This window comes from Gopherus evgoodei, chromosome 3, assembly GCF_007399415.2.
Source record: "Gopherus evgoodei ecotype Sinaloan lineage chromosome 3, rGopEvg1_v1.p, whole genome shotgun sequence".
In the NCBI taxonomy this organism is placed as follows: Eukaryota; Metazoa; Chordata; order Testudines; family Testudinidae; genus Gopherus; species Gopherus evgoodei.
This window is the reverse complement of record NC_044324.1, coordinates 6,325,641-6,350,720: the sequence shown is the minus strand read 5'-3', so window position 1 is coordinate 6,350,720 and position 25,080 is coordinate 6,325,641. Positions and strand designations below refer to the sequence as shown.

Genomic DNA, 25,080 nt, shown 5'->3' with positions numbered 1-25,080 from the left:
GGATTAGCCAGAGACTCCAGGTATTGAGCCAATCGCAGCAGCAGCAGCAGCTCACCAAGTCCCAGTTGTTGCAAGATGGATATAGATATTTATTTTTCCAAACAGTCCATTCAACTCCAAATGCAGGGAGGAGGGGAAGAGCGTGGTCAGAAGTATTACTGTTAAGGTGCACAGAAGGGGCAGCACCTCAAGACACAGCAGTATGGAGTAGGATGGGCCCTTGCTGTGACATTAACCAGCCCTTGAAGCAATTGGGGGCAGGGGAAGGGGATAACCTGTAATCTAATCAATTTGAACGTAACACAACTTCAAGCAAGAGGGTTTACCTACAGTCAGTTTCTAGGCGACTCCAGAAGAGATTTCAGTGCAGGCCTTTAAGATATTTAAAACTGTGGGGAGGCAAGGAAGGGACAGAAGAAATCTTAAAGTGTATTGCTCTGTATTAACCCCACCCCTTCCTCTCACATGTTCTCAGGCTCTGCTTATGTTTCCTTATTTTTCTGAATTTAAACACAAGACGTTTCCAACCCAGCCACAGACGACTCGGGGCAGGAGGCCATTGGGGTGAAGGGGACAGCGCGAGCGGGAAGATGTGTTTGTGTTTCTTTGTGAAGGGGCATGCACGCACGCGCACACAGTGTGCCCATCTCTCTTCTCTCACCCCACCTCCTCCTTCCCTTCACATTGTGCGAGCCCAACCATTTCCCACCCCCACTCCTCCTGCTGGCCTGACCTATAGTCCCACTTGCGTTTTCAGCCCAAGCATCTGCTGTGAAAAGTGACTTCATGCTGAATTTGGGCGCTGCACGGCGTTACCAGCTCTCACGCTGCAAGCCCTGGCCCTCCTTTTCTTTCGCTCGCTTTCCCACACTTTCCCCCGCTCATTGTGTGCCCGCTGCTTTTTTTCTCCACCTATTCAGCCCAAATTAGTCACGAGCGGCTCCCAGCTTGGAGAGGAAAAATAAATTAGGTGGTGTTTTAAACACAGTGTGATTAGAATGATTTCCCCCCACACCGCGGAGGGGAAAGCCCAGCATTTAAAAGAAGCAGTGTCCTCTACAAAATAAACTCCCACCAAGCGGGAAAAAGAAGCAGGGGGGAAGAGAAGGGAGGGGAGATCTCTACAGGCAGTGATGCCTCCTGTAGCACTGGCTGCTGGAGGCAGCTGCTGGACCTGGGCTGGGAATACAGAAATTGCCTATATACAGGCAAAGAGAGAGAGTGGTCGATAAAGGAGAAGGGAGGGAGTAGACCAGGGTTCACCGTTATATTGCTCCCATGGCCAAAGGAAATTCATCCCGAACAAGGAGAGGGAGGTGAAATGGGGGAGCAAGAGACACTCGGGTAGTTTTACTAGAGCACAGGGAAGCGATCAATTTGATGCTGGGTGCGAGGGAGAGAATGCCGGGGGAGAGGAGGGAGGCAGGATATGCATTAGTGCCTTTAGAACGTGAGGAATGATTTGGCATGGCAGAGAGAACGTGCAATGGAGGCACTGTCCATATCTGTAGTGATCCCATATGCCCAAGGGAAACTGAACAAGCCGAGCTTGTGTGGTTTCTAGAGGCAATAGGGGCTGGGTTCCAGTGGTCAGACAACAAGACAGCAAGATAGAATATCTGGCTTCTATTCCCAGCTCTGGGAAGAGAAAACATTGACTAGTTAGAACGGGAGACTGAAGTCAGGACTCTTGGGTTCTGTTCCTACCTCAGGAAGGGGAGTGTAATCAAGTGGTCAGAGCACAAGCATGGAAATTGGAACTCCTGGGTTCTACACCCAACTCTGCTGTACAATCTTAAGTGAGCCCCTTTATCGTACGTCAGCCTGTACAAAGGGGACCCCACATACCTACCAGCCGGGCAGGATTAGGGATTTGAGTACCACCAGCACCCCTCCTTGCAGTACTGTCAAACAGCCGATCATTTATTCTACATGGGTAGTATACAGAGAAGCACAGGAAGTGATCAGAAATAAAGCAGCCAAGGCTACAAAAGGATATTTGCACTTGCCGAGCAGACCAAGGGCAATCCTAGAACTGAGAACATCTGACTTCTTAGCACCAAACAAACAAACAAACAAAGGAGGCCCTGCATGTGCAAGATGCTTTACAGGACAATTAAAAGCAGAGTCCCTTCTCCAAAGGGCTTAGAAAGTTTAATGAGGTCAACAGGAAGCGAAGAGGAATTCTGTATCCAACAAACTATAGGGAAGAATTTAGGGAGGCAGAATAGGCTAAGAACTGGGGCTTGTCCGAGACGCCAGGGGTTAACAAAAAGTATCATGGGATCTTTCACGACTACAAGTGCTCAGGACCTGTGTGTTCATTCGAAGGTAAGGGGCACTGTACGCCGTGGGAAGCCATTTAACCCAAGGCAGAATGGATGTAAATGGCGTTTGTCTTTGGCCGTGGGATTGATGTGCATGGGTGTAAGTAACACCACAAGATGCAGCACCAGAGAGAATCAGACCTCAGTGATATCTGGCTCTGTGCTAGCACTGCCCAGCCCTGACACCACAGGAAAAGCACTGTTACATCACACACCAAATAGGCAGATACAGGTGTTGCCTTGAAGAAGCAGTTTTATTATGAAACCAAGAGTGAAATGCAGTGTTTGTCCTGGCACACTTCAAAACATTTCAAGCAAATAACTAGCAGTCATGAGCGGAATAGAAAATACATATTACGAAATCTGACATACAAAAAAAACCCCAAACAGAATAAGTCTGGAAGGAGACAGGGGGCTTCGGTTCATTCTACCATTGACACCCCAAGACACACAATGCAACCTGGATCCTATAGTTGCTGGGCAAGCAACCCAGCCTCAGATATTGCTTAGAATCACCTGGGGCATACAGCTGAGACATCAGCCTGCAGTGGTGGTGGTGCAGAGCACAAGCAATTTGAAGACCTCTACATTTAAAGAAAAATATATTGCTTTTCAAGAGTCAGGCTGGCCCCTTTGCCCAGCCTACTGTACACATACAGCTGCTGTTCTCCAGCATCTGAAGGAACTGTGTGTGACCAGTGCAAACATCTTTCCAATAGAGAGTATGGTCAGAAGCAACAAACCCAGGATGCAAATCTCTGAAGCACAGGCACATTTCAACCAAAATGAACATTTAAAAGCAAAGATCAATCAAGGGGAAATCTGCCCAGCTGTTCTATTTTTCTGGGGATCTTGATATAAGTTTAAGGGTAAAAAAAGTTACATAAGATGCTAGACGCACAAGGAATACCTGTGCATGAAAACCTATTAAGGAGACGAAGAAAGGCACCATCCGTCTTCCTTCTCTACTGAATCACTGCTAACAGTTACTGGCCTCAGAGGCCTAGAGCAAAGCATGGGACAACAGCTCTCTGGTATTAGCTAACAAGCTTGCTCCATCCACACAACTTAACATGGAGAACGGATTCCTAGAGCTTCCTGAAAAGAGAAGGTGCCGTTTGAGAGGCTAACCAGACAAAAGGTGCATAACAAGTTGGAGCCGTGCTGCGTTTCGCTGCTGTACCATGCATGATGTTGCAGGGAAAATTGAGAAGTTAACGTGCAGGAGGGAAATTCGCTTCAGTTCAGATGCAGAACAGGTTCACTGCAACACCTTTTCAAACCATGTATTCCCCGGACAAGGTTACTGCTGTTCCCCTTTGCAAGAGGTGAGGCAGGGAAGGCTGGTTTAAGAGTGTGTGAGGTGTTAACAAGCCTGACTGAGCTAGCCGGGATGTTTGAGGAGGACAACACAAAATTCAACCTGGGAATAGCCTTCAAGGAGATCTGAACATTTATACTCAATGCCACAAGCCCCAGAAAAGCCCTTAGAGGCAGGTGAAGTGGGTTTCATTTGTAAATGTTCTGGTATTCCCCTCTCCTTATTCCAAGGCTTTGGCCTTGAGCTTCTGCCAATGGCCAGCTGCTGCTCCAACCCATTCCCCACTAGTCCAGCCCTGGGAGCAGAGGTAGCTGAGAAAGACCCTTTAACATACGGGGTGGTTCATGAAGTTTAAAGCCTATCTGATACAAGAATTACTACTATGGTTTTTGGCAACCCCATGCAATATACTAGAAAGGCCCTGCCCTGGACAGCTAGGCAGCAAACACGATGTCACAAGATCAGAGGGGCAACCCACGCAGAAGCTGATGATCCACAGCAGAACCAATGTAGGGATGCGTGGTGCACTTGAGCTGACGAATGTTAGCAACCAGGCTACTGGTGTGCACGCCCTGACACTGCTGAACTTAAAAAGCGATTTCCTCGGGCTGAAGGAGGGAGAGGAGACTTTCTTTGCCCAGGGCAGCCCAGAGAAATGGAGACAATAAAAAACAGCAACTTTTAAATAAAAGGGGGGCTCAAGGTAGTTCCTGCTTTGAGTGGCATAACTTGCCTCTCAACCCAAGGGTGCAATTCCCCAAGACATAGCAGGGAGAGCCAACTTCATCCCTGAATGGCATTAACCTTTCCTCATCCTACAGCTGATAGATGCTTGGCCACACCAGTTCTCCTTCCCCACTACCTAGGTTCATACCTGCCCCTTGTGTGGGCATGGACACCAGTGCACAATGGGTGTAAAACACTTCCAATTTTGATGTACTGGCATTAAATACCTGCTTTGCACTGCTGTAAACAACTACACAAGTGGCAGGGGAATGGAGAACTGGGCACTGGGATTTCTACCCACCACAGATAGAAGAACAACATTTTTGCTCTTTGCTCTGTATAATTTTTTTTTTAAACTTCACAATTGAAAAAATAAGCAGCACAACCGTACAGCTATCAGGGATTCTCTATTAGGTCCTGTGTGGGGAAGAGCCTATGCTCCTTACTAGTGCTACTTGGGGGGGGGGGGGGGGGGAAGGGAGGGAAGAGAGAGAGAGAGAGCGCACACACGTGAGCGTGCTCCCCACCCAACAGGGAAAGCCTAAAATGGACAGACATCAGACAATCCCAAAGCGTTCTGCTCTTTTCCTCTTCTTTGCCTGCAAAAAGGATTGAAAGAAAAATCAAAACCAAAAAGAAATAAACATGCACAATTCAAACCCCACACACATTTGGATGAAGACTGAAAAAAAAACCCAAAACAAAACAAAAAAACACTTGATGGCAGAAAATGACCCTAGTGCAGGACTGACCCAGCCCCTGCCTGAACAGGGGATCACAAGGTTAGCTCAAGAGGGTATTTGGTATCAATGTTTGGCAAGGTGCTAGAAGATTCTAATCCAGCATTTGAACAAACGGAGCTTGAAATCAAGTTGCAAAAGCACAGAGTGCCCAAGATACAGTGCTGCTGAAGTCACTTCATCTCGCTGGCAACGTGCTACAAAAGGGAACAATGCCTACTTGAGAGGCCTGGAAACCCTTCCAGGCAATGGGGAGGTGGGACATTTAAAAGGGCAAAGGGTTACCACTCTTCTATTCATGGAAAAGGTGAGAGGGACACACTAAACTGCATTAAATATTCTATTGCGTCTCTCAGATATGCCTTTAACTTGATACACGAGGGGCGTATAAATCTTAATTTTTAGCAGGATAAATAGCCAGGGGGCAACAGAAGCCCAAACCAAGAATCTCCAGGGGAAAGGTGCATTTGAGCACACACAATACTAGTAAAAAGACCTTTTTGTTCCAGGCACAACCTATAAGTGACCTAGCGGAAAAACATGGAATCCTTCACCCCCAGCCACCCCCTCTGCTCAGACTGAACAGGGGCTCGTTCTCCAGTGCTGCTTGCAGAAGGCTGGGAATGCCGTGCACCATTTCATTCAAGGGAAGCGTTTATCAAAAAAGCTACAAAAACAGAACAAAAAAAGCCCCCAAACCCCACCTGAATTGCTGAGATCACTCTTTGGAGCCAAACAAAAAACCACTTCTTGTATGTCGAATCCAGATGCCATCTGGTTAAGTAGCTTCTAAGACCCCAACAGCTCACCCTCCCGCAACCTTTGCCAATTAATTGTTAAAATTAAAATCCACATCCAGCACCCCTCTGTGGACAGTGACGGGGGCTCAGCTCTCACTGATTTATGCTACAGTATTATTTATGCAGCATCAATAGTGTTCATGGTACTCGATAAATAGGAACGCAGGAACTGCCCCTGGACCATCTACCCTGGTCTCTGGTACCAGGTGCAGCATAGCAAGGCATAAACCCCCATAAATAAAACAATGAGGCACTGTCTTGCAGAGCTCACAAATTAAAAATCAGACCAAAGATACAACAGCAGGACAGAGGTGTCAAATCAAAAGATGGAAGAGAGAAAAGCAAGGGGTGTGATCAATTTCTTGCTCCTTCCTTTCTGTGTTGTGAAATTTACATGGCTCTTATGATGAAAGGAGTGAAGCAAGTTTAAAGTCCAAGGGCTTCCTGGATAAAGGAAGTCATAAGGAGGGATGTGAATGGGAGGTAGTATAGTAGGCCGCTCAAGGCATAAAGGGAGCAGTGTGGAGGAAACTGGAGCAGAACAGTTGCTCCCAATTTTCTGCCGGCATCTGTATTAGTCTCCAAGACTAAGAGCTCCTCCACATCAGCCAGCACTGGCCAGATCTTGTAGCGTGGGCTGCTCCACTGGGGGTTAGAATGCATGCAACCCAAAGAGGCAGATGCTCATCATCAACATAAAGAAGAAAATTTATCTTTGCAGTACCATCACTGGGGTACCGGAAGGAACTGAATATAAGTACTTGCATGTGGACCAGTAGGATGAGATCTACTTGTGTAGCAAGATCTCATGTGTGCAAAGAGTTACAGTGCCATCTTCTGGGATATTCAACTCTCCTAACAAGTCAGCATGGAAAGTGTTCTCAGCTGCCCTCTCACCCCCAAACTTCTTATCACGTGTCCTTCTGCTTGCAGGTATAGCATTTTACCTCTGTGTCTTCTGTGGCTCCAGCCCCAGCCGAACTTGTTACAATGCCAAATCGCTCCTTCCTCTTCTTCAGCTTCTCATCATCTTCGCTCTGTGTGGAAAGAAGGTAGAAGATTTAGTTTGCCAGCCAGACCCAAAAGAATCAATTTAACAGTTGATAAGGTTCCTTTCCTTGCCCCCCCAGTCTTCTTGCTTTTAGCTACAACACCAGCTGCCAGGAAAAAAAAAAAAAAAAAAAAAAGAGTAGTTGCAAGATGATTTTGGGGTGCACACGAATTAGTGCACAGAGCTGAACACACACGTTAGCAGGCATCATCATGCTGGCATGGTTAGGTGCCCCGTCCAGAGGGGATTTATTGAACAGATGCTAAAAAGAACCTCCGAGGAGCATTTATGACAAGTAGGTCCCCATGCAAAACCTGCTCTCTCTCCATGGTAATCAAGGAAAAGTGAAACCTATTTCTCTGGAGCACAGTGGTGAAATTAGTGAGTTTGTGGGATTAATGGCTAAAGCTAAGTAACCTGTGACCTTGCACCTGCCTAACTTTGCAACTGCTCTATCCTCTCCACTTTAAATGTGTTTAATCTTTAACTGTCCATGCCTTAACAGGCCAAGTCAAAGAAGAGTCCACCACGATAGCTAATGAGGCATGGTGCAGTGAGGTAGGAAGGAAAAGGGTAAGCCTTTATATTCCCAATGGAGTAAATGAAAGGCACTGGATTGGCAGCCTAAGAGCGCAAGTCTGTTTAACCAAAGCAGTACAAGTACCTGGACAGTGGCACTGTAAGTTTCCTGTCAATGTGTCCCAATCCTGACAGGGACGGGCCCTTCCTAAGTTCTCCCTTAATGACCTCATTAAATCTCTGGCCTCAGTAATGGAACCCAGAACTCATTTCACATAGGCCATTGAGCAGCAGACCAGGGTTGGATTTCAGTTAGGAACCTAGAGGTGAAAGCCTCTATATCCCTATTACCAATCCAACATTGAGGATTTAATGTGAGATCTTGTAAAATCAAAATGTTTTCCCGATGAAATGCTCCAATGGAAATAATTCTGAAAACTGCCCTGTAAAGTTTGCCACACAAAGAGAATTTGCAGAAAGTGAAGCTGGCTACTCCCTGCAGAATGAATGCAAAATATAGAATGGCATAAACACTCTTCAGCAGCTCTGGTGACACTAGCAGTAAAAGGGAAGAACCCAATTCACTTTGATGAGCATCACCACCAACTAACACCAACCCACCGGCTGCATGTTTTTCCTTATTTGGAAATTAAGGAATGTGGTCAAACAACATGATAAGAATGCACAGATCGGGTCAGCCCAGTGGTCCATCTAGTATCTAGTATCCAGTATCCTGCCTTCTGACAGTGGCTAGTCCCAGATGCCACAAAGGGAATCAACAGAACATGGCAATTCTGAGTGATCTATCCTGTCATCCAGTCCAGCTTCTGGCAGTTGGAGGTGTAGGGACACCTGGGGCATAAGGTTGTGTCTCAGACCATCTTGGTGAATAACCATTGATGAATCTATCCTCCATGATCTTCCTTAATTCTTTTTTAAATCTAATTATTCTTTTGGCCTTCACAACATCCCCTGGCAACGAGTTCCACAGGCTGACTGTGCATTGTGTGGAGTAGTAGTTCAATTTGTTTGTTTTACAGATGCTGCCTATTATTTTCATTGGGTGACCCCTGGTTCGTGTGTTATGTGAAGGACTAAGTAACACTTCTTTATTCACTTTTTCCAAATCATTCATGATTTTACGAACCTCTATCATCTCCCCCTCCATAGTCATCTCTTTTCCAAGCTGAACAGGCCCACTTTCTTTAACCTTACACTTGATTCTGCAGTTAAATAATGCCACGTTTGCAACATCACCCCTCTCTCTCTAGGAGCAGGCTAATGTCAGCCACAGGTCTATGTGACTCATCCAACATAAACCAAGGGAACATTGTGCTCCCCAGGTGCCTATGTTGTATATATAGCTTCCCATGTCTGCCCCAATGCGACAGGGCCTGAGCTTGAAGCCCTAGCTCCCCACTTCATGGATCATGATGATGGTCTCAACTGTTATCAAGAAAACCCTCTGCCCCCTTTATAAGGGAGTGTTGATGTTACTGGAAAGTCTCACACAAGGTACCTAATGAGCTCTCTTTGTTGCTTCCAAGGAGGATTTTTATGGCCATATGGATTTATTTTATTATTATTATTTCCACCACTCAGTTTCTTGCATTTTCTAAACCCCTTTTTAGAGAGGTGCCCACTAGCCCGGAGGATGCTACTATCTGTCAGCATATCCTTTAGAAACCAAAGCAGAGTTTTTTCTGCAAGGCAGCATTTCCAGTGCACTAGAACAATCCGAAAAATCCTTCTGAAGCTCAGTCTAGACATAAAGTCTTAGCATGGGCCCCAAAGATCTTTGGTTCAGCCTCAAGAGGACATTTCAGTATATATCCTGTGTACATCTGCACAGTAGAGCAGGCAGATTAGACAGCACAGATATTGATTTTGCACATTTTAACTTCTACAGACTGATGTGACAAATAATCCATCCCACAAAGTACCCTAAACTCTCACACTTACAACAGACCGTAAGGTTCAGTTCTGTGGTTCTATTGTGTTAACGATGTTAATGTAAACTATGTGCATGGGGTCACTAGGGATTTTTGAAAGGCACTTTCTGTTTGAAGCCTTCACAAAAAACATACATTCCTTAAAACTGGGAATGTCCTAACTAGATTGTGGTTAATTCTCAGTTAAGGGTTTCTACACCCTTACCACTTACAAGCTTAGGGCTCTTTCCTGTGGATCATTAGTAAGTAGAACTGCCAATAAGTTGATGGCAGCCTCGGATGAAAAAGACCAGGCCTATAATTTGCTGTAAAATTCTACAGCTGCTGCTCCTCCAGGATCTGCACAAGAGATGTATATCACAACCCCATCAAGTGGTATTTTTCTACATCAGTAAATATGAAGGCACCTTTCCTTTGAATTATTTGCTGCAGTGCCCTTGGATTTGTTAGCCATGGTTCAATAAACCGCCCAGGTAGAATCTGGCTTGCTATCCAATGCTAGGGTCTCATTTCTGCAAGCAAGGATGTCTCATGGAGCCTGACTCCATTCTTTTGCTGACATTCACTTTGCAAGCCAAACTTTTTTCACAGGGGATGCTTCAGATTAGGATATTTTACTTCACTTCCCGCTCCTTCAGCAAGAGCAGAGGGGCAGGCATGCATGCTCAGAGGAGTCCTTCTCTTGCTATGGACACAATACATTTGGCTACCACTGGCAGGATGAGAGATCTGACTGACTAATGGTTTTCAGTCTAGCAAGAGCCAGTGGAGACAGTCTGATATACCACACAACTGCTCCTGTACTCATCACAGGGCTCTTGCCCACATTTTCTGTTCCCTGCACTGGCCACCACTCCTCTCAAAAGCATTTCCATTTTGACACGACCATCTCAGCACTCACTCAGCCGACCTTCACAAATTCCATTTCAGTGATTTGCAGTCTGAATGGACACAATTTTACTGACATTTTGCAGAACCGTCACGTCCCTACATTTCTTGAGATTCTCCACAAAACCAGAGGCTTTTATCTCCTCTGCCACTACCCACACTGATGCCTTGACTATCAGTAATAACCAAGGCCATCATTACCCTTTAAAAGCCTCAAAGCATCCATTTTCCAAGGATTTATTTCTAGCTTTGGCTATTTCAGTCCTCATTTAGCCAGTTTCGTCAACTCAGGCTGTCTAATTACCTTGCTACACTCCTATAATTTCTCCTCTGTCCCCTGTCACTAAGTATATTTCATGTCTTCCCCTCCAACACCATTTGTTACATTTCGTGACTTGGGAGAGCATGGTCTGACAGAGGCACTAAAAGGCATTCATTTGCAATCAGATGAAGCCTGCAGACCATCCTTGTGATGACACAAGTAAGAGATGAAACAAATCGAAACCATCACCAATACAGCGGGTGCCTGGAACTGCTCACTGGATCCACAACTTCCCACGTCCATTAGGCACCCTAAGTAAATGGGTGTGAAGTTCGTCATCATTTGCTTTACTAAAAAGGCACCCCATCAGAGCAAGAACCCAGGAGGCCCACTGCCTATGGCTAACAGAATTCATATATTAATAACAAGTAACTTCTAACCCAATTGCTCCAGTTTATTAAACTGACGTTAGCCAGCCAAGCAGAGGAAACAAACTGGACACTTAGATATAAGATCAATTTAAATGCAAACTCGCAAAACAGACCTAATGACATCACCGGTGCTGTGGCCAATTTTCATGACAAAAGTGACACTTGACACCCCCTCAGCGAGCAGCTGGACAGCCTTCGTTATGTCAATACCTTACATAAATGACACCATAGCAACCAGCTCAGCATTATTAATTATGACATCTCCATGTGTTGTGGCAACAGGGGGGGACTGAAAAGTTTTAACTGAAAACTCAGCAATTTCTCATGAGTTTTGGCTCCATAGGCAGTCACGGCCCAAACAGTGCATTCATTTCTTTCTGTGCACTTATGACACTTCTCCGGAGTAATTATTGCTAAATACAACTGCTAACTTTTTCTTTTGTTCCAGGATCCCCTTAGCCCTTGAACACCCACAGATCTGCCATGTTTTTAGTCTTTAACTTCCCTTCCCAGAAAGCCTCTCAAGACCCGGACTATAAACAACAGTCATTTCAAGGAAGCAGTGCAGTGTAGCAGCTCTAGCATTCATCTGCCTGCTAGGGACTGGGACTCTGTACTCAGCATTACCACTGCCTAGTTTCTTACACGATCCCCAGCACAGGAGCATCACAGTACTTCTCTGGGCATGGCTTTTTAACACTCTGGGTCTGATGCTATTATTCCCATTTCACAGCTGGGGAACAGAGGGGGAGACAAATTAAGTGACCTTCCCAAGACACACAGGAAGTCTGTGGTAGATCAGGGAACTGACCCCCGTTTTCCTGTGTCTCACTCCAGGAGGCCATCCTCTCTAAGGCTACGTCTATACTAGAATGTGGTCACCGCATGAGCGCTGGGAAAGAGCTGGTAATCCACCTCCACGAGAGAAACAGCTCCGAGCGCTGGGAGCCCAGAGCCTGTCCACATCAGCGCTTTAAAGCACTCAAACTTGCTGTGCTCAGGGGGGTGATTTACCCCCAAGCCAGCACATTAGAGCGCTATAAAATGTAAGTGTGGCCAAGCCCTTGTGTAGGTACATCACCTTCTCCATCCCTAGAAAGGCGGTTGTGAAGCTTAGAGCCTTTGGAACCACCAATGGCGGGCAGAATTATGTATCACTTGGGATCATGGGGGCTGCAAAAGTCACTGTTTGGAGAAGTGTAATCTATAAGCAAGCACTGATGCTGGTAGAGAAAATCCACTCCAATCTGCTCATTTAACCATGTACAACCATCCTCCTCGATCGCTATGGGTGGCCAAAGTGTTGTTCGAACCCTGCTGGTGGGAGAATGGCCCAAATACTTCAGGAGAAACAACAGCACTGTGTCTTTAAAAGGACACATGGGAGTCTCTCTTGGGGAACTCCACTGAGCTGCAGGTTATTTATTTATTTTTTCGGTAACCCCTCCACCCCCGATTGTGGCCCTGCAGGCAAAGAGTATAACAGTTTCACTAAATCAACACTGTTCTAATGATCTTGCTCACTTGACCCCCTAGCATGACAGTGTCAGATGCAAACACGGTTACAATAAACTTCACTCCATCTTTGGCTCCTCGCTGACAGGTTTTGATTCATGGGGTGCTGAAACCCATCTGAGGAAAATTACCTCTATCAAAACACTGCTATCTCTGCATTTATCGAGCCCTGGGGCCATGCCTGAGTGTACAAATGGGCACATGTGCATCTGCAGGGAAAGTTGACCTTTCCAGCAGCAGCAGACGAATTTTAACCTTACTGTTACTAGCTTTGCTCCCTGTGCACTCACACTAGGAGAGATTTTTTGGGGTAGGGGGTGGAGGGCTTTCCATGAATGATTCGAGCCTGAGAGTTAGAAACTTTGAAAGTGTAACGGGCAGGGGGAGTGTGCAGAATTTGAGATGTGTAACTACATATTTCTACTGCACTGTACCTACCTGCAGCACTGTCGTTTCAATCTAGCCCTGTCCTGTCATCTGAATGAAGTTAAGTGGCTAACCCAGTCATCCAAAGGGCCACAATCACACAGCTCACCTCAGTGCTATCCTCAATAACGTCACCACACCACATGGATCGTCCTCAGGCTCTTTTCTAACCCAATCAAGATTTTGGCTCTTTCCTTTATAAGTGGCAGCTTTCTACAGCCAGCAACTGAACTGTCAATGATCCTTCAAATCAGCCCTTAGGCCTGTAAATTGCTGAACACTCTCCATGCCAAATGACTTCAATGGGAGTGGCTGGAGCTCAGCTGAGCTCCAGGCAGAGTCAGGTCATTCATTCTGAAGGCGGGATTACTTCTACAGAGGTAAGCACCTTGGGACAGGGACCGAAATGTCTCTTATGGAACGTACTCACGGAGCATGCGCGCAGTGTCCAGTGAAAGGGTTTGACCAAACTGAAAGGATGACGACATTCACTGGACTGAGCTCTTCACCTGAAAAGTGGTACTCGACAGTTGAACCAGAAGACTCTAGAGTGGTCACACCCCCAAGCCAGCTTTAAAAGACCCTGTTTACTGCAGCCAGACAAATAGGCCAGGAGCAGCCTTATCGTGAAACAACACTGACACACAGTGGGGGCAGGTGGGCAAATCCAACATGTACATCCACTGAAGAGGTTCAACAGGGGGGTGCCATCAGCATAGCTCCAGATTTTAAAAATGTCTGTGAGAATTAAATACTCCCAAGTTTATCTGGCCTTTATTTCATACTAGTTTATTCCCAAAAGATAAAAGGACCCTTTTAAAAATCAGGTCATTCCCCTCGCCCCACAGGGTGGGCAGGTTGCCAGTTTCAGTGCTGGAAGGGTGAATGCCAAAATGCATTAAGCCTTGGTTTCCATGGTGCATGGAGCAGCTCTGGTACTAACCTCATGCCCGCAAGCAGAATTGGATTTTAACTTGGGAGGGGAGGGCGCAGCTGGTTACCTTTTTAAATGACACGCAAGAGCTCCCTGCAACAATGGCGGCACTCAGCTCTGCTCCAACAGGAGAAGCCCTGATCTTTCTCCCATCTGAAGTGAGGCAGCTCCCAGCTGGTCCCAGTACAAGTGAAACCTCTTGGTGTCCTCTATGTTAGGGGCCGAGGGGCCCAGATCAGCTGCAATGTCCCTAGTAATTACTATGGCTAGGGCTACACTACAAGTGCTGCAACTACACCACAACAGCAATGGTGTGGGGGGGGGTTCTGTCACTGTGGTAAATCCACCCCCTCAAGAGGTGGTAGCTAGGTCAATGGAAGAATTCTTCCATCAAGCTAGTTTTGTCGGGTTTAGGTCAGCTGAACGACATCTCTCTGGGTGGAACTTTCCACAGCCCTGAGCAATGCAGCTAGACTGACTTGACTTTTAGGCCTACACAAGTCCCAAGCTTTTGTGCTCTAACACAGTGTTTCTCAACAGCCAGTCCATGAGATCTGGTCCCTGGTACCAGAAACTGCTCCAACGAACAGCTCATTTGCACTGAGTCAATCACTGCAAACAAAGAAGGGGTGCTTCTGAAGGGACAGTAAGAGATAAGAACACGTATTAACACACATTTCTCCCTCTGGTTAGCCTTAGATACCCAGGAAGCCCAAGCAAGTGACACAGCAGCAGCTCCTAACCCTCAGCTGTTTAGATTTCTTAGCAGTGGCCTGGGTGAAGGTGCTCTGGAATGACACCTCAAGGCTACAGCGCAGGGCTCAATACAGATAACGAAGATAGATGGAAATGAATGGAGGACCAATCTCTCTCTTTAGTAGCAGCAGACAGGTGATGAGCACTGGGCTCAGGCTCAATACAGGAAACAGAACTGGTAGGGAAGGGGCTACGCTCTGAAGAACCTGCCAATACTCTAATCTCTCCTCTGACAGCGGGCATCAGATCATGGATGACCAAAGTATTGTGTAATCTTGGGGTCGTGCTAGATTCACCACTAATCCTAGACCTTACAGACAAAAAACCATGGTACAATACCTCACACTCCTGAAAGCCAAGCCTCACAATATTGTATGGGCATGATGCCGTCTCCATAGATTACGAGTCCCCTAGAGAAAAGGAGTCTGAATTTCCAGACCAACACTGGAGAGGAATTCTAATCACGAACGTAGAGATACAGACACAAACCTCCATAATCTTATCCTTGGAGCTTTCATTCTGAGAGAATGAACGGGTGTGCATGCGCATGTATGTGTAAAAATGGACCCTTCTGGTCATCTACTCTCCTGTATCTTGCTGCAGCATGACTGATGGCAGGATGAAAAGCAGAGCCCTGAGGCTTTCAGGCGATGGTAGATTAATGATGACATGGCCTTGACCTCCAAAAGGTAAAGGTTATGAAACACTCAAGGGTAACTGGGCTTCCAATTTCATACCCAGAGGGAATGACAGCAACGGATGGTTTTATTCTCAGAAACACTCCAATCCTGGGACGCACAGCTGTCACCCACCCCCTTTTTGAAATTCATCTCAACGTATTTATACCTCCTGGCTCCTTTGCCTTGCCGACTCCACTCAAGAGCTTGAGAGTCCATTTGGAGTTGATAAACTAATGTACATCAGCAAATATTTAGCAGGGGCTGTGAAACAATTGGAAATCCCAGGGGTTTTATATAAGCATTCCTCATGTGGCTTACCTTTCAATTTGCTTCCCCAGAATTGCTTTTCACAGAGCTATCACTGTGCAAGACCTCAGTTTCATACTATACATACACTGTAAACTATCTTACAGGAATAACCAAGGAGCCGGTGGTTTTATAGACTCCACTTCCTCACCCTCATTCTGCTGCCCACAAAAGACCTCCAAACACCTGGTTGTTTTCAATCTGTCCCTTTCAACCCAAGTCAACACGGCTCTTTAATCTCCAACCTCATGAAATGAAGGTAAACAAAATTTTGTACGGTTCACTTCACTTTATATCTTCATTCACCATTTGGATCTACTTACAGGGAGATGTATGGCGAGATTGAGGCTCTCTCTTTCCAGCAGCTCAAAGTCTTGTTCAAAAATAACGCTAACCACTGAGAACATTCCCTCAGCCTAGTGTGGAAAACGTTCACCTTTTCAACTCCATTTATATTAGATACCTACAAAAGGGTTATTCCTGAAACGCTTGTATCACGTCCCACTTATAAAAAGACTCTGCTTTTTTGTATCACCTTCCCTCCCAGACTCGAGGGGGATTATTTATTATTTATAGACAGTAGCATAAGACATGTACACTGAAGGATCTCACAGCACTTCACAAGCATTATTCAGTTGCATCCCCATGGGAAGTGGGCATCCTCCTCATTTTGCTAATGGCTCACCCAAGATTGCCCCAGCACCTCAGTGACAGAACACAGAAGTTCCAGCCCTAAGAACTGACCATTTGTGTTTCACTGATGCAACTTTTAGCTGGCCTCTCTAGGTGTGGGAAGTTTACTGACCAATCTCCCCTCTTGGAAGGTTCTCACACATTTTGCTGTCTTTAAGGACTAGGACTTTCACAGAATCAGCCTCTATATCATGTAGGTCTGGAGTGATGCTTCATTTGCCAGCTAACGTGGTCTATTAAATCATTTATAAACACTAGGGACAAATTAAAATGTATTAAAGGCAGTCACTTTTAAGGGCAGCAACTCCTAGTACATATTTCTGAATGCTAATACAACAAAGAGGCTAACTTGTAAAACGTATTGAGCCGGATTCTGATCTGACAGTGGTGTGAACTGAGAGCCTCTCCATTCAAATCAGTGAAATGTAAATGCAGTACAGGCAAGATCAGTAGCAGGCCTCTATGCTGAGACAGCAACTCTGTAGTTCACAGTAAGCAAATTTCTGCTATAATACATTAGCTGAGGGGGAAGAAGTGACTGTGGCATTACCTTTAGCTCCTCTCCCTTTCCCCACCTCCCTTCCAGTAAAAATCCAGGAAAAACAGATTGGGCAAGGGAAGGATGAAGGAATCTAGCTAACGTATTTTTTGGACGCTGGTTTTGGTAGAGGGCAAAAGTTACAACAGCTGGCAGTTCTGAGGTTTGTCTGTGTCAAGATACTGAGGCCTTAACAGTTAAAAGTTTATGCTCTCTTCAAATGGAATCAGCAGGGGAGGAAGACAAAAAAGTCACAGCCATGTGTTAAGAGTACACCTGCAACTCTCCCAGAAGTGGAATACTGAAGTTGAAAAGCATTCTTGGACCTAGACGTCAGAGGAAAAAAGACCCGCGTAAGGAATGCCACATGGCAGAGTGAAAGAGAGACATCTCAGGTGCAGGGCAAGGCAAAGGGGTTAGGAAGCATCTTCACAGTCCCTTAAGAACAGCGTCCTAAACATCATCAAAGCATTTCAGCAGAGTTGTTTTTTAATTTACCAGCACAGATTTTGACAAGCCCACAGTGTACAGAATTTCCACAGGAACCAGAGGCTTTGCTTGACAAAAAACATATTTAGGAGTTATGGTATTTATGGTAAACAAGAGGCCACCTCAAGTTAAAGCTACTTGGTTCAGGGAGTTTTCCCTTGAAGCATCCAGCTGTTATTAAAAAGGAGCAATCGGGCGATTACTAAACACTATTTGAATTGCACATTAGCCCCAGATTAAAAAAAAATCCATCCTATTCAAAACCAACAAGCGCAAAAACGGCAACACACCACAGCAATGTTAACCCTTCCTGTGCATTGAGACAGTTCACATCCACATCCTTCTATTCATGGGAGGGAGAACTTTTCGTTCGGGGAAGCGGATCATATTTCAACTGTATTTTATCAGCTGAGGCCAATATAACTAGCCATTCTATCAACTAGCAATGTTACTTAAAGTGGTGATAAATGTGGAATCAAACCACATTCTAAGGCACTGGAACTCCAGTGAATTTGGGGTGCAAGGAAAAACATCCGAGTGCATACTTGCTCATTTAAATGGACAGCACAGTCCTAGTGTGCTGAAAATGAGTGTGTAAAAGGGGCCGTGTGGGGTCCCCAGATTTATCCCCACTCTAGGATTTCAGCTCAAACTGGCTCAGTTGACAAGTCAAATGAAGGTTCTTCTATCTGCAGGCCTCTCACACTTCCCCTGGGACCTGGAAACGCAGCTGGGCTCCTTCCAGCTGTGACCCCCAACTGTAAGTGATTCTGCAATCAGTACTGAGCTACATATTTGGACAGAGGCCAGAGAGAATCCCCCTCAGTCTCCCATAGCAGCACTGGGAGCTCATGCAGGGCTAAGCACTCCTAGACATCACAGTGACTTAATACTTCCATTCTACAGAATAGACAATAAATGAAAATGTATCAATATCAAAGCGACTGGATCCAACTCAGTACATGGGGAGCAGAGACTGGGAGTAATCAGTGGCCATTAGACTTTAAAAGTCTATATATTGCCAGAAAGAACAAATGGCAATACACATAGTACATCAGAGTGTCCCTTCATGACACAGATTCATTAGGACAGGCTTTGAACTAATCTATAAACCAGATTAAATGCAAGATTCCCAACACACACAAGCGAGAGAGTTAGCAATAGCTCTCAGAGTCCTTTGTTCATCATTTTATACTCAGTTTCCCTTTTTGCAGAGAGGCAGACACAAAGACTGGGTTGATTAACTCCCTTCCATGACCAGCTTTGCTTGGCTGAATTCCCCTGTAGTCCGGTTAGCAGAGGCATTCCTGGTGTTTAATTATTCAAGGTGAAAGATGTCGTTATTTGTATGACAGTACTGCTTAGTTCCCAGCCATCATGCAGGGCACCGCCCAAACATGGAGCAAGAGACTGGCCTTGCATCAAAGAGCTAATAATCTTCAGAGACAAGTCAGAGGGTGGGAGAAAGGAGTTCCAGCATTCAGGGTACCAGCCTGGGACATGCTAGAGACCCAGGCGCTCAACTCCCTCCTCTGCCACCATTCCTCTGGGCCTCAATTTCATCTGTACAGTGGTGCTATCAGCACTTCCCTACCTCACAGGGGTGTTGTAAGGGTAAATACAACAAAGACGATATGGTGCTCAGATGCTACGGTAATGATGGCTGTAGATGTACATTAGGTGGATTACACTTTGCAGCTCAGGAAAAGGCAGAGATTAATAGACAGGTAGCACAGAAAGTGTGTGGGAGAACTGGGAACTGAACCCAGATCTCCAGTCTCGGTCCAGAGCCATAGCCACAAAACCGTTACTCTGAACTTGGAAAGCAAGAATTTGATTACGCAAAGTTTATCCATTGCCATATTTAAAAGGGATGCAAGTACTGCAAATCTTGTCTATCATCAAGCAGACCAGATCTCATCCATCGAATTAGTCCAGCTACTCTGGATGTTAGCTACTTCAAATGCCTTATAAAATACTCAGGAGTGTCTCTCTGGTTTGGAATAAGGCGGCAGTAGAAGTACATTCAGTAGAAAAGTAACACATATTTGCTTTTCTATTTGCTTCATGGCTTAAGGTTTCTGTGATGCCAACAGAAGCAGCCCCAAAATCAGGGAGACGGGCAGGTCAATGAAGGTGCAGACTTTTTGCAAACATTTTGTCAAGATCAAAATGTTGCTAGTTTTTAAATCTCCACACACATTTCTAATGGATTTCAGATCACATGCAGAGAAAAATTTGCTGGCCAAACACACTGAAGACAGTTTAACCTCTAAACACCATTCCTTCATTTCTGTTTGGATCTTAAGTGTTCCTTTTTCCAGAAGACATCATACCTTTTATTAGTGGGAATAGCCAGAGGAAGGAATAGATGTGTTAGGAATGTCCAGATTATTAGTAACTGAAGTCAGGTTAAATCCCAGACCTTGATACAAATCATTTTTCCAAGAACACCATCAAGCTTAGGAGTCTGAGGCCACCCACTCATACATTCAGTTCAAAAGATTTACTGCTTTTTGTTTTAAATAGAGTTAAAATACTTAGCAATATAAATCTACTATGTTTTGGCAAAAGACAGGTGAATCAGAATCCCCTTAAAGCTAAACTAATCCTACATTTAAAACCATCTTATGCCTAGGGCAGTAGGGTTTCACACAGCCATTTCCTGTTGGACTCTTGTAGGAAAGCTGACATACATAAACACAGGCATTACTCTGAGATGGGCCTGAACCTAAATCCAGATCCATCTGATGGCATTCTGATTTGGATCAATCCATTTTGCAGCTCTGAGCAAGCTCCAGTAATCACAGAACTTTTTTAATGCACTTATGATATCTCCTTGAATTGGGATGAGTTAGGAAAGCCTTTCCCCTTTATTAAATAACTAAATCAAAGCAGGTTTCCAATGAAGTGAGACTAAGCATTTTCCATAAGATGAATTAGTTGGAATGATAATACTCTTAACAGCCTGATCCAAAGCCCATGGGAGTCTTCCATTGATTTAATGTGTTTTGGATCAGTTACATTTAGTGAGGCTCCACAATGTTCTGCAAGACTGTGTTAAAAGGTAAACCAAAGGGGTTCTCCAATTCCAAATCGAATGCCATAGCAACTCACTGAAAGTGTATTAATTTGACTGCATGGTAGGTTTTCAAACTCAGAGGACTCCCTCTGTAGTCAGTACTTTCAGAAACATGTTGGGGAAGAGAATTAATCCAATGAATGAGGGAAGCGAGTAAAATTACAGCAAGTAGCACTAGCAGAGATATTTGACAGTTTGGTTAAGAGCAATGGAGAAAGCTTCTTAAATATCTTTATTAAAAAATTCAGAGGGTGGTAGCGCAAACAGAACTTTTATTGGCTTAAGAACCTTTATTTAAGAAAGCCCTAGCAGTTCATGCTACTACCTCTCTCTCATTCGCTCTTCATTTTATGTGGGTTGGGTTTTTTGGTTTAACTTTTGTCTTCCCTGGTGAACAGGGGTTAAAGAAAAACCTGACTTCATTTCTCTCCTTCAGATTAGAACAGATCCTTGAAGGCTAAGAGCAAGAGCACAGTTTGCCATTCTCCCCCAGTCGCTCCTCCAAATTCCTGCAGCCAAGTGGTTCAACAGCCCCTGAATGGCACACATAATGACATCATTGATTGAACCATAATAGAAGGGAAAGGGGGAGTGGGGAAAAGATGTATTTGTGTTACAGACAAAAGATAAGTTCTGTTTCACAGCAGGGACAAACGAAGAACCAGATGACTGGACAGAGTGAGGTCACAGAGTCCCCCCCAGCATTGTCTTCCCTTTAAGCAACCCCTTCCCCTCTCCCTAAAGGTTTGTTAGGGACGCAAATCCTTTTCAAATGGCACCGTGGATAAAGAAAAGATCAGGAGTCCTGCTGACCCCTCGCAGCTCCTCGTCATTTATTTTTAAAATGACATCGTGTGTGTGTCAGCGTGTGCAGAGAGGTAAAAGGAGGGGAAGAGACAAACACGACGAAAGGAGTAACCGTAAACACTACATTACTATGAACATTAAAGCTGTTACAAAGGGGAAAGGCAAAGCAAAAGGACAACAAAATAATGGAATGTCCCTGCCGGAAGCACTCAAGTACTGTGGTTTTAGATTTCACCATTTCTTCCTCTCCCCTAGACTGGCAGCTATTTGGGAAAGCAGCCTGCCACAAATCTGAAATTGGGAGCATACTTTGAGTATTGTGTTCATTAAGCGATGGCCAAACTGAAATATGCAAAACACCCTGAAATCTGGAGGAGAGGAGTTGGTTCAGTCCATTTGAGAGAAGGCATCTGCATAGTTCAGATTAGGACTGAGAACACAGCAAAGGCTATGGACTGTTTCAATGCAGGGTTTCGGTTTCACCTATGCCTAGCAGAAACACACCATATGAAATTATTCAGCGTGTACTGTTTGGGTCTGGGGAGAGAGATGCAACCCTCCCCCAAAAGAGAACCATTCACAAGCTGGTAACCAAAATGGGGAGACAAAAACAGATGGTGTTGCCAGTGTGACAAGAGAAACAAGACAGAGGGATTTTATAGTCCGGTATCTAAAATCTGAAGAAGCATGAGAAAGAGACTGCAATATTATCAAGAGGGACTAAAAGACCTTCCGTTAAAGAGGGAGGAAGAAAAATGCTCACAAACTCAAGTAGGACAGTGGTTCCTCCCCCGCTCCCAATAGCACTCACTGGTCACATGGTCCTAGCTCTGCCTCCTCCTCATTTCCAGCTTCTAAATTGTATCCAACAGCTACAAATACCCTCAGGCCTTTCCTGTTGTTATCGTTCTATATAAGCTGCTCAGTGCTGGAGTTGCCACAGGGATGTAACATGAATAGAAAAGGAGTCCATGAGACCCCCTCTCTCTCTAAGGTCCATTTTACAGAAGAGTTTGAGAACCAGGAGAAAAGGAAAAACAACAAGAGTGGTATGGCACACAAGCTGCCAGCAACTCAGAAAAAGGCTAACATACTAAACAGACACAAGGGGTAAAAATCCTAGCACCACTGGAAAGACCTAGCCTAGACAGATACTTGGGCCTCAGTGTCTGGATACCCCCAACCTGAGCCACCTCACAGGGGCTGATTTCCAGACAGCAGTTCCTCAGCCCTTGTGGAAAGTGAGGTCCCTTTAGGGTTCTGGCCCCCTAGATCTTGGAATTATGTTTAAATAGCACCTAACAAGTATGGGTTGAACTTGACACCATCCCTGCCTTGAAAGGTCACAGTCCTACACGGCCTACTGTGAATATATAAGAAGGGGTGGAATGAGCTCCCAGAAGAGATAAGAGTAAACTAGAGGCCTGTACATTTACTAAAGCCTTTGCCACAGAGACAGCAAAACCTTGTTAAGAAGAGGAGGGAGGACTCCTAGAACCTTGGAGAAGTGAAAAGTTCACTACATGATGGAGAATGCCTTGAAGACTTTGCTTAGATACAACAGTGATAGGAACTTTGGAAAAATCAAAATGTACACTGAGATGGTTGGTAGGTCAGAAACAAGAGGAAGCCTGCTTGGAAGAACTGGATTTGGAGGAAGGATCGAAGATAGGGAAAATACCTGACAGAGGGAAAACTGGTCAGAGCTTATAAGGAAGCATGGAGACTGGGAAATGCAGGCCACAGGATGGCCTGAAAACAGAGCTACGCAGAGCCTTGCCATTGTTAATTCAGCACCTTGGGTAGTTGATAGATTTATGAAAGATGAGCAGCTTAAAATCTGAGTCAAGGAAGGAGAACATGAAGTTGATGTGGAAGGAAAGGAAGCCAGTGACAGGGCTGGAGACATGTGGTCAGAGCAGGTGGAAAATTACATTAGCCGCAGAGTTTTGGATCTGATGGAGAGGGAAGGCCAGATGAGGAGATCGCAGCAGCTCAGAGAAGAGATGACCAAGATTACTGCAAAAGGAACATGAAGGGGCCAAACAAAGAGGACACTAGGGCTGCAAAGGAAGGGGAATGAGAATCTGGAGGGGTTTGCTCTGTCATCCAAAGACTACTTCCAACCACCCTTCCAGTGTAGGTACTGGTGATGGTCTGAATAACGGCTGTCTCCTCCTCTGGCAGCCATGTTACAAGAGAAAAGCAAACTGGACAAAATCCAGAGAGACAGAGTGACCTACACAACAGGGGGCTGAGTTTTAGCCTCCACTGGCAAATGACTTTTTAGGGGAATGCCAGGGAAGCACCCTCATCTCTACCAAGCCATAGGAGAGAGTTTTCCCAGGAGAGTTATAACACATGGGGATGAGATTGGGATTCTGTGCTGGAAGGAGCACAGTCATCCCCCCCAAAAAATCACACCACCCTGAACGATTTGTTACAGGTAACACCTAGGAGCCCTACCACTTTGTGCAGTTAACTGCACTTGTATCAATCAGCTTCACTGTTTCCCATTTATGTGGCTCATTCAACAAAGCAACAGGGACACAGAAAAACATTTACAAGAACAGGAAAACGTGATTGTAAAGCCACAAGATCTGATGATGAGACTCGGGGGAAGATGTCATACCTGGAGCTGCTTTAAACTGTTTACATTAATTAGATTTCAAACTGATGATGTCCCTTTCAGAGCGCAACCTTTTACTGATTCCTACTTCTTTAAAATGCCCTGGCTATAGAATACCCTCTTCAAAGGAGGTGAAAACTATTTAATTTTCACACACAGAGACAGAAAGGCAGGTTGGTGTCATTGCAGTTTCTGCAAAGCATTCAGCATCCTTCAAGGAAATGCTATTTTTCTAAGTAGGTTTACAAAGATTTTCAACAAATACACAGATTTCCAATTAAAAAAAAAACAACACACTACTTACATTTTTGCACTCACAGGAAATTAAAAATCAAAATGCATCTTAGGATAAATTGTTATTTATTCAAAATGTAAACGAATTATATGAGTCCAGAATGAAACAGAAAAGTAACTTCATCCTAATGTTTTATATTAGGCTCTCATTTTTAACCATCGGGGAATAATGAATTCCATGCTGGAGCTCAAACTCACACACTTAATCTTCAGGGGATATTCAGACCTTTGTCAAACTTCTCCCATTACATTTTGATTAACCATGGGCATGTTTTAAAATCTGGTTTTAGATGGAGTGAGGTGGGGGTGGGGAATCAGCAATTTTCAAAACTACCTATAACTCCTTAAAAGAATAAGCCTGTCTAAATTACAACAGATCTTAACCCACACCTCAAGCAGCAATTGCACACACAATTTTCAAAGGTGTCCAAGAGTGAAAGTCAGTGGGAACTGGGCACTTTGGTGTCCTTCAAAGACCCTGCAACAGGAATGCTACAGACAGGAGGGAAAGGATTATTTTTCTTTCAGTGGAAGAACACTGTTCTCACAAAACAGAGACGGCAATGGCTCTTTATCCACACTTCCTGTACCTTAAGTTCAGATGTAGACTGCTGTTTGCAGTGTTGGCTAAGTAGACCATACAGATTAATCTAAGTCAGCACAGGGAGGTAGCTAGGTACCCAGAGTGGGATAACTTGGATACAACCATTACTAGTCAGGAATTCTTGCAATGGTGTTTACTTAGCACCCCAAAAAACCTGCTAGGTGCATTACAGAGCAACCATATCAGGACAGTCTCTGTCACAAAAAAGTTTACAATCCAGTAAAGGAATTCTACCTGATAGACAGACCTGACCACCTTCAGACAGTTGCAGTCTGTTCACATTTCCTATTATTTCATAAAGGCCCCTTTT

At 44.9% G+C, this 25,080-nt stretch overlaps 1 protein-coding gene across 3 annotated transcripts in view; it reads right to left on the bottom strand.

Annotated features, from left to right (window-relative positions):
* Nucleotides 1-2,554: 2,554 nt before the first annotated feature.
* Nucleotides 2,555-25,080, bottom strand: part of SARNP (SAP domain containing ribonucleoprotein) — a 56,469-nt gene continuing 33,943 nt past the window's right edge. For all 3 annotated transcript variants that reach the window (XM_030554826.1, XM_030554828.1, XM_030554827.1), the window contains 2 exons: nucleotides 6,862-6,951; nucleotides 2,555-4,973 (listed from right to left, as the gene is read on the bottom strand). In XM_030554826.1, coding sequence (XP_030410686.1) covers nucleotides 4,932-4,973; nucleotides 6,862-6,951 — 132 coding nt within the window. In that variant the 3' untranslated portion in view covers nucleotides 2,555-4,931. The remainder of the gene's footprint in view (nucleotides 4,974-6,861; nucleotides 6,952-25,080) is intronic.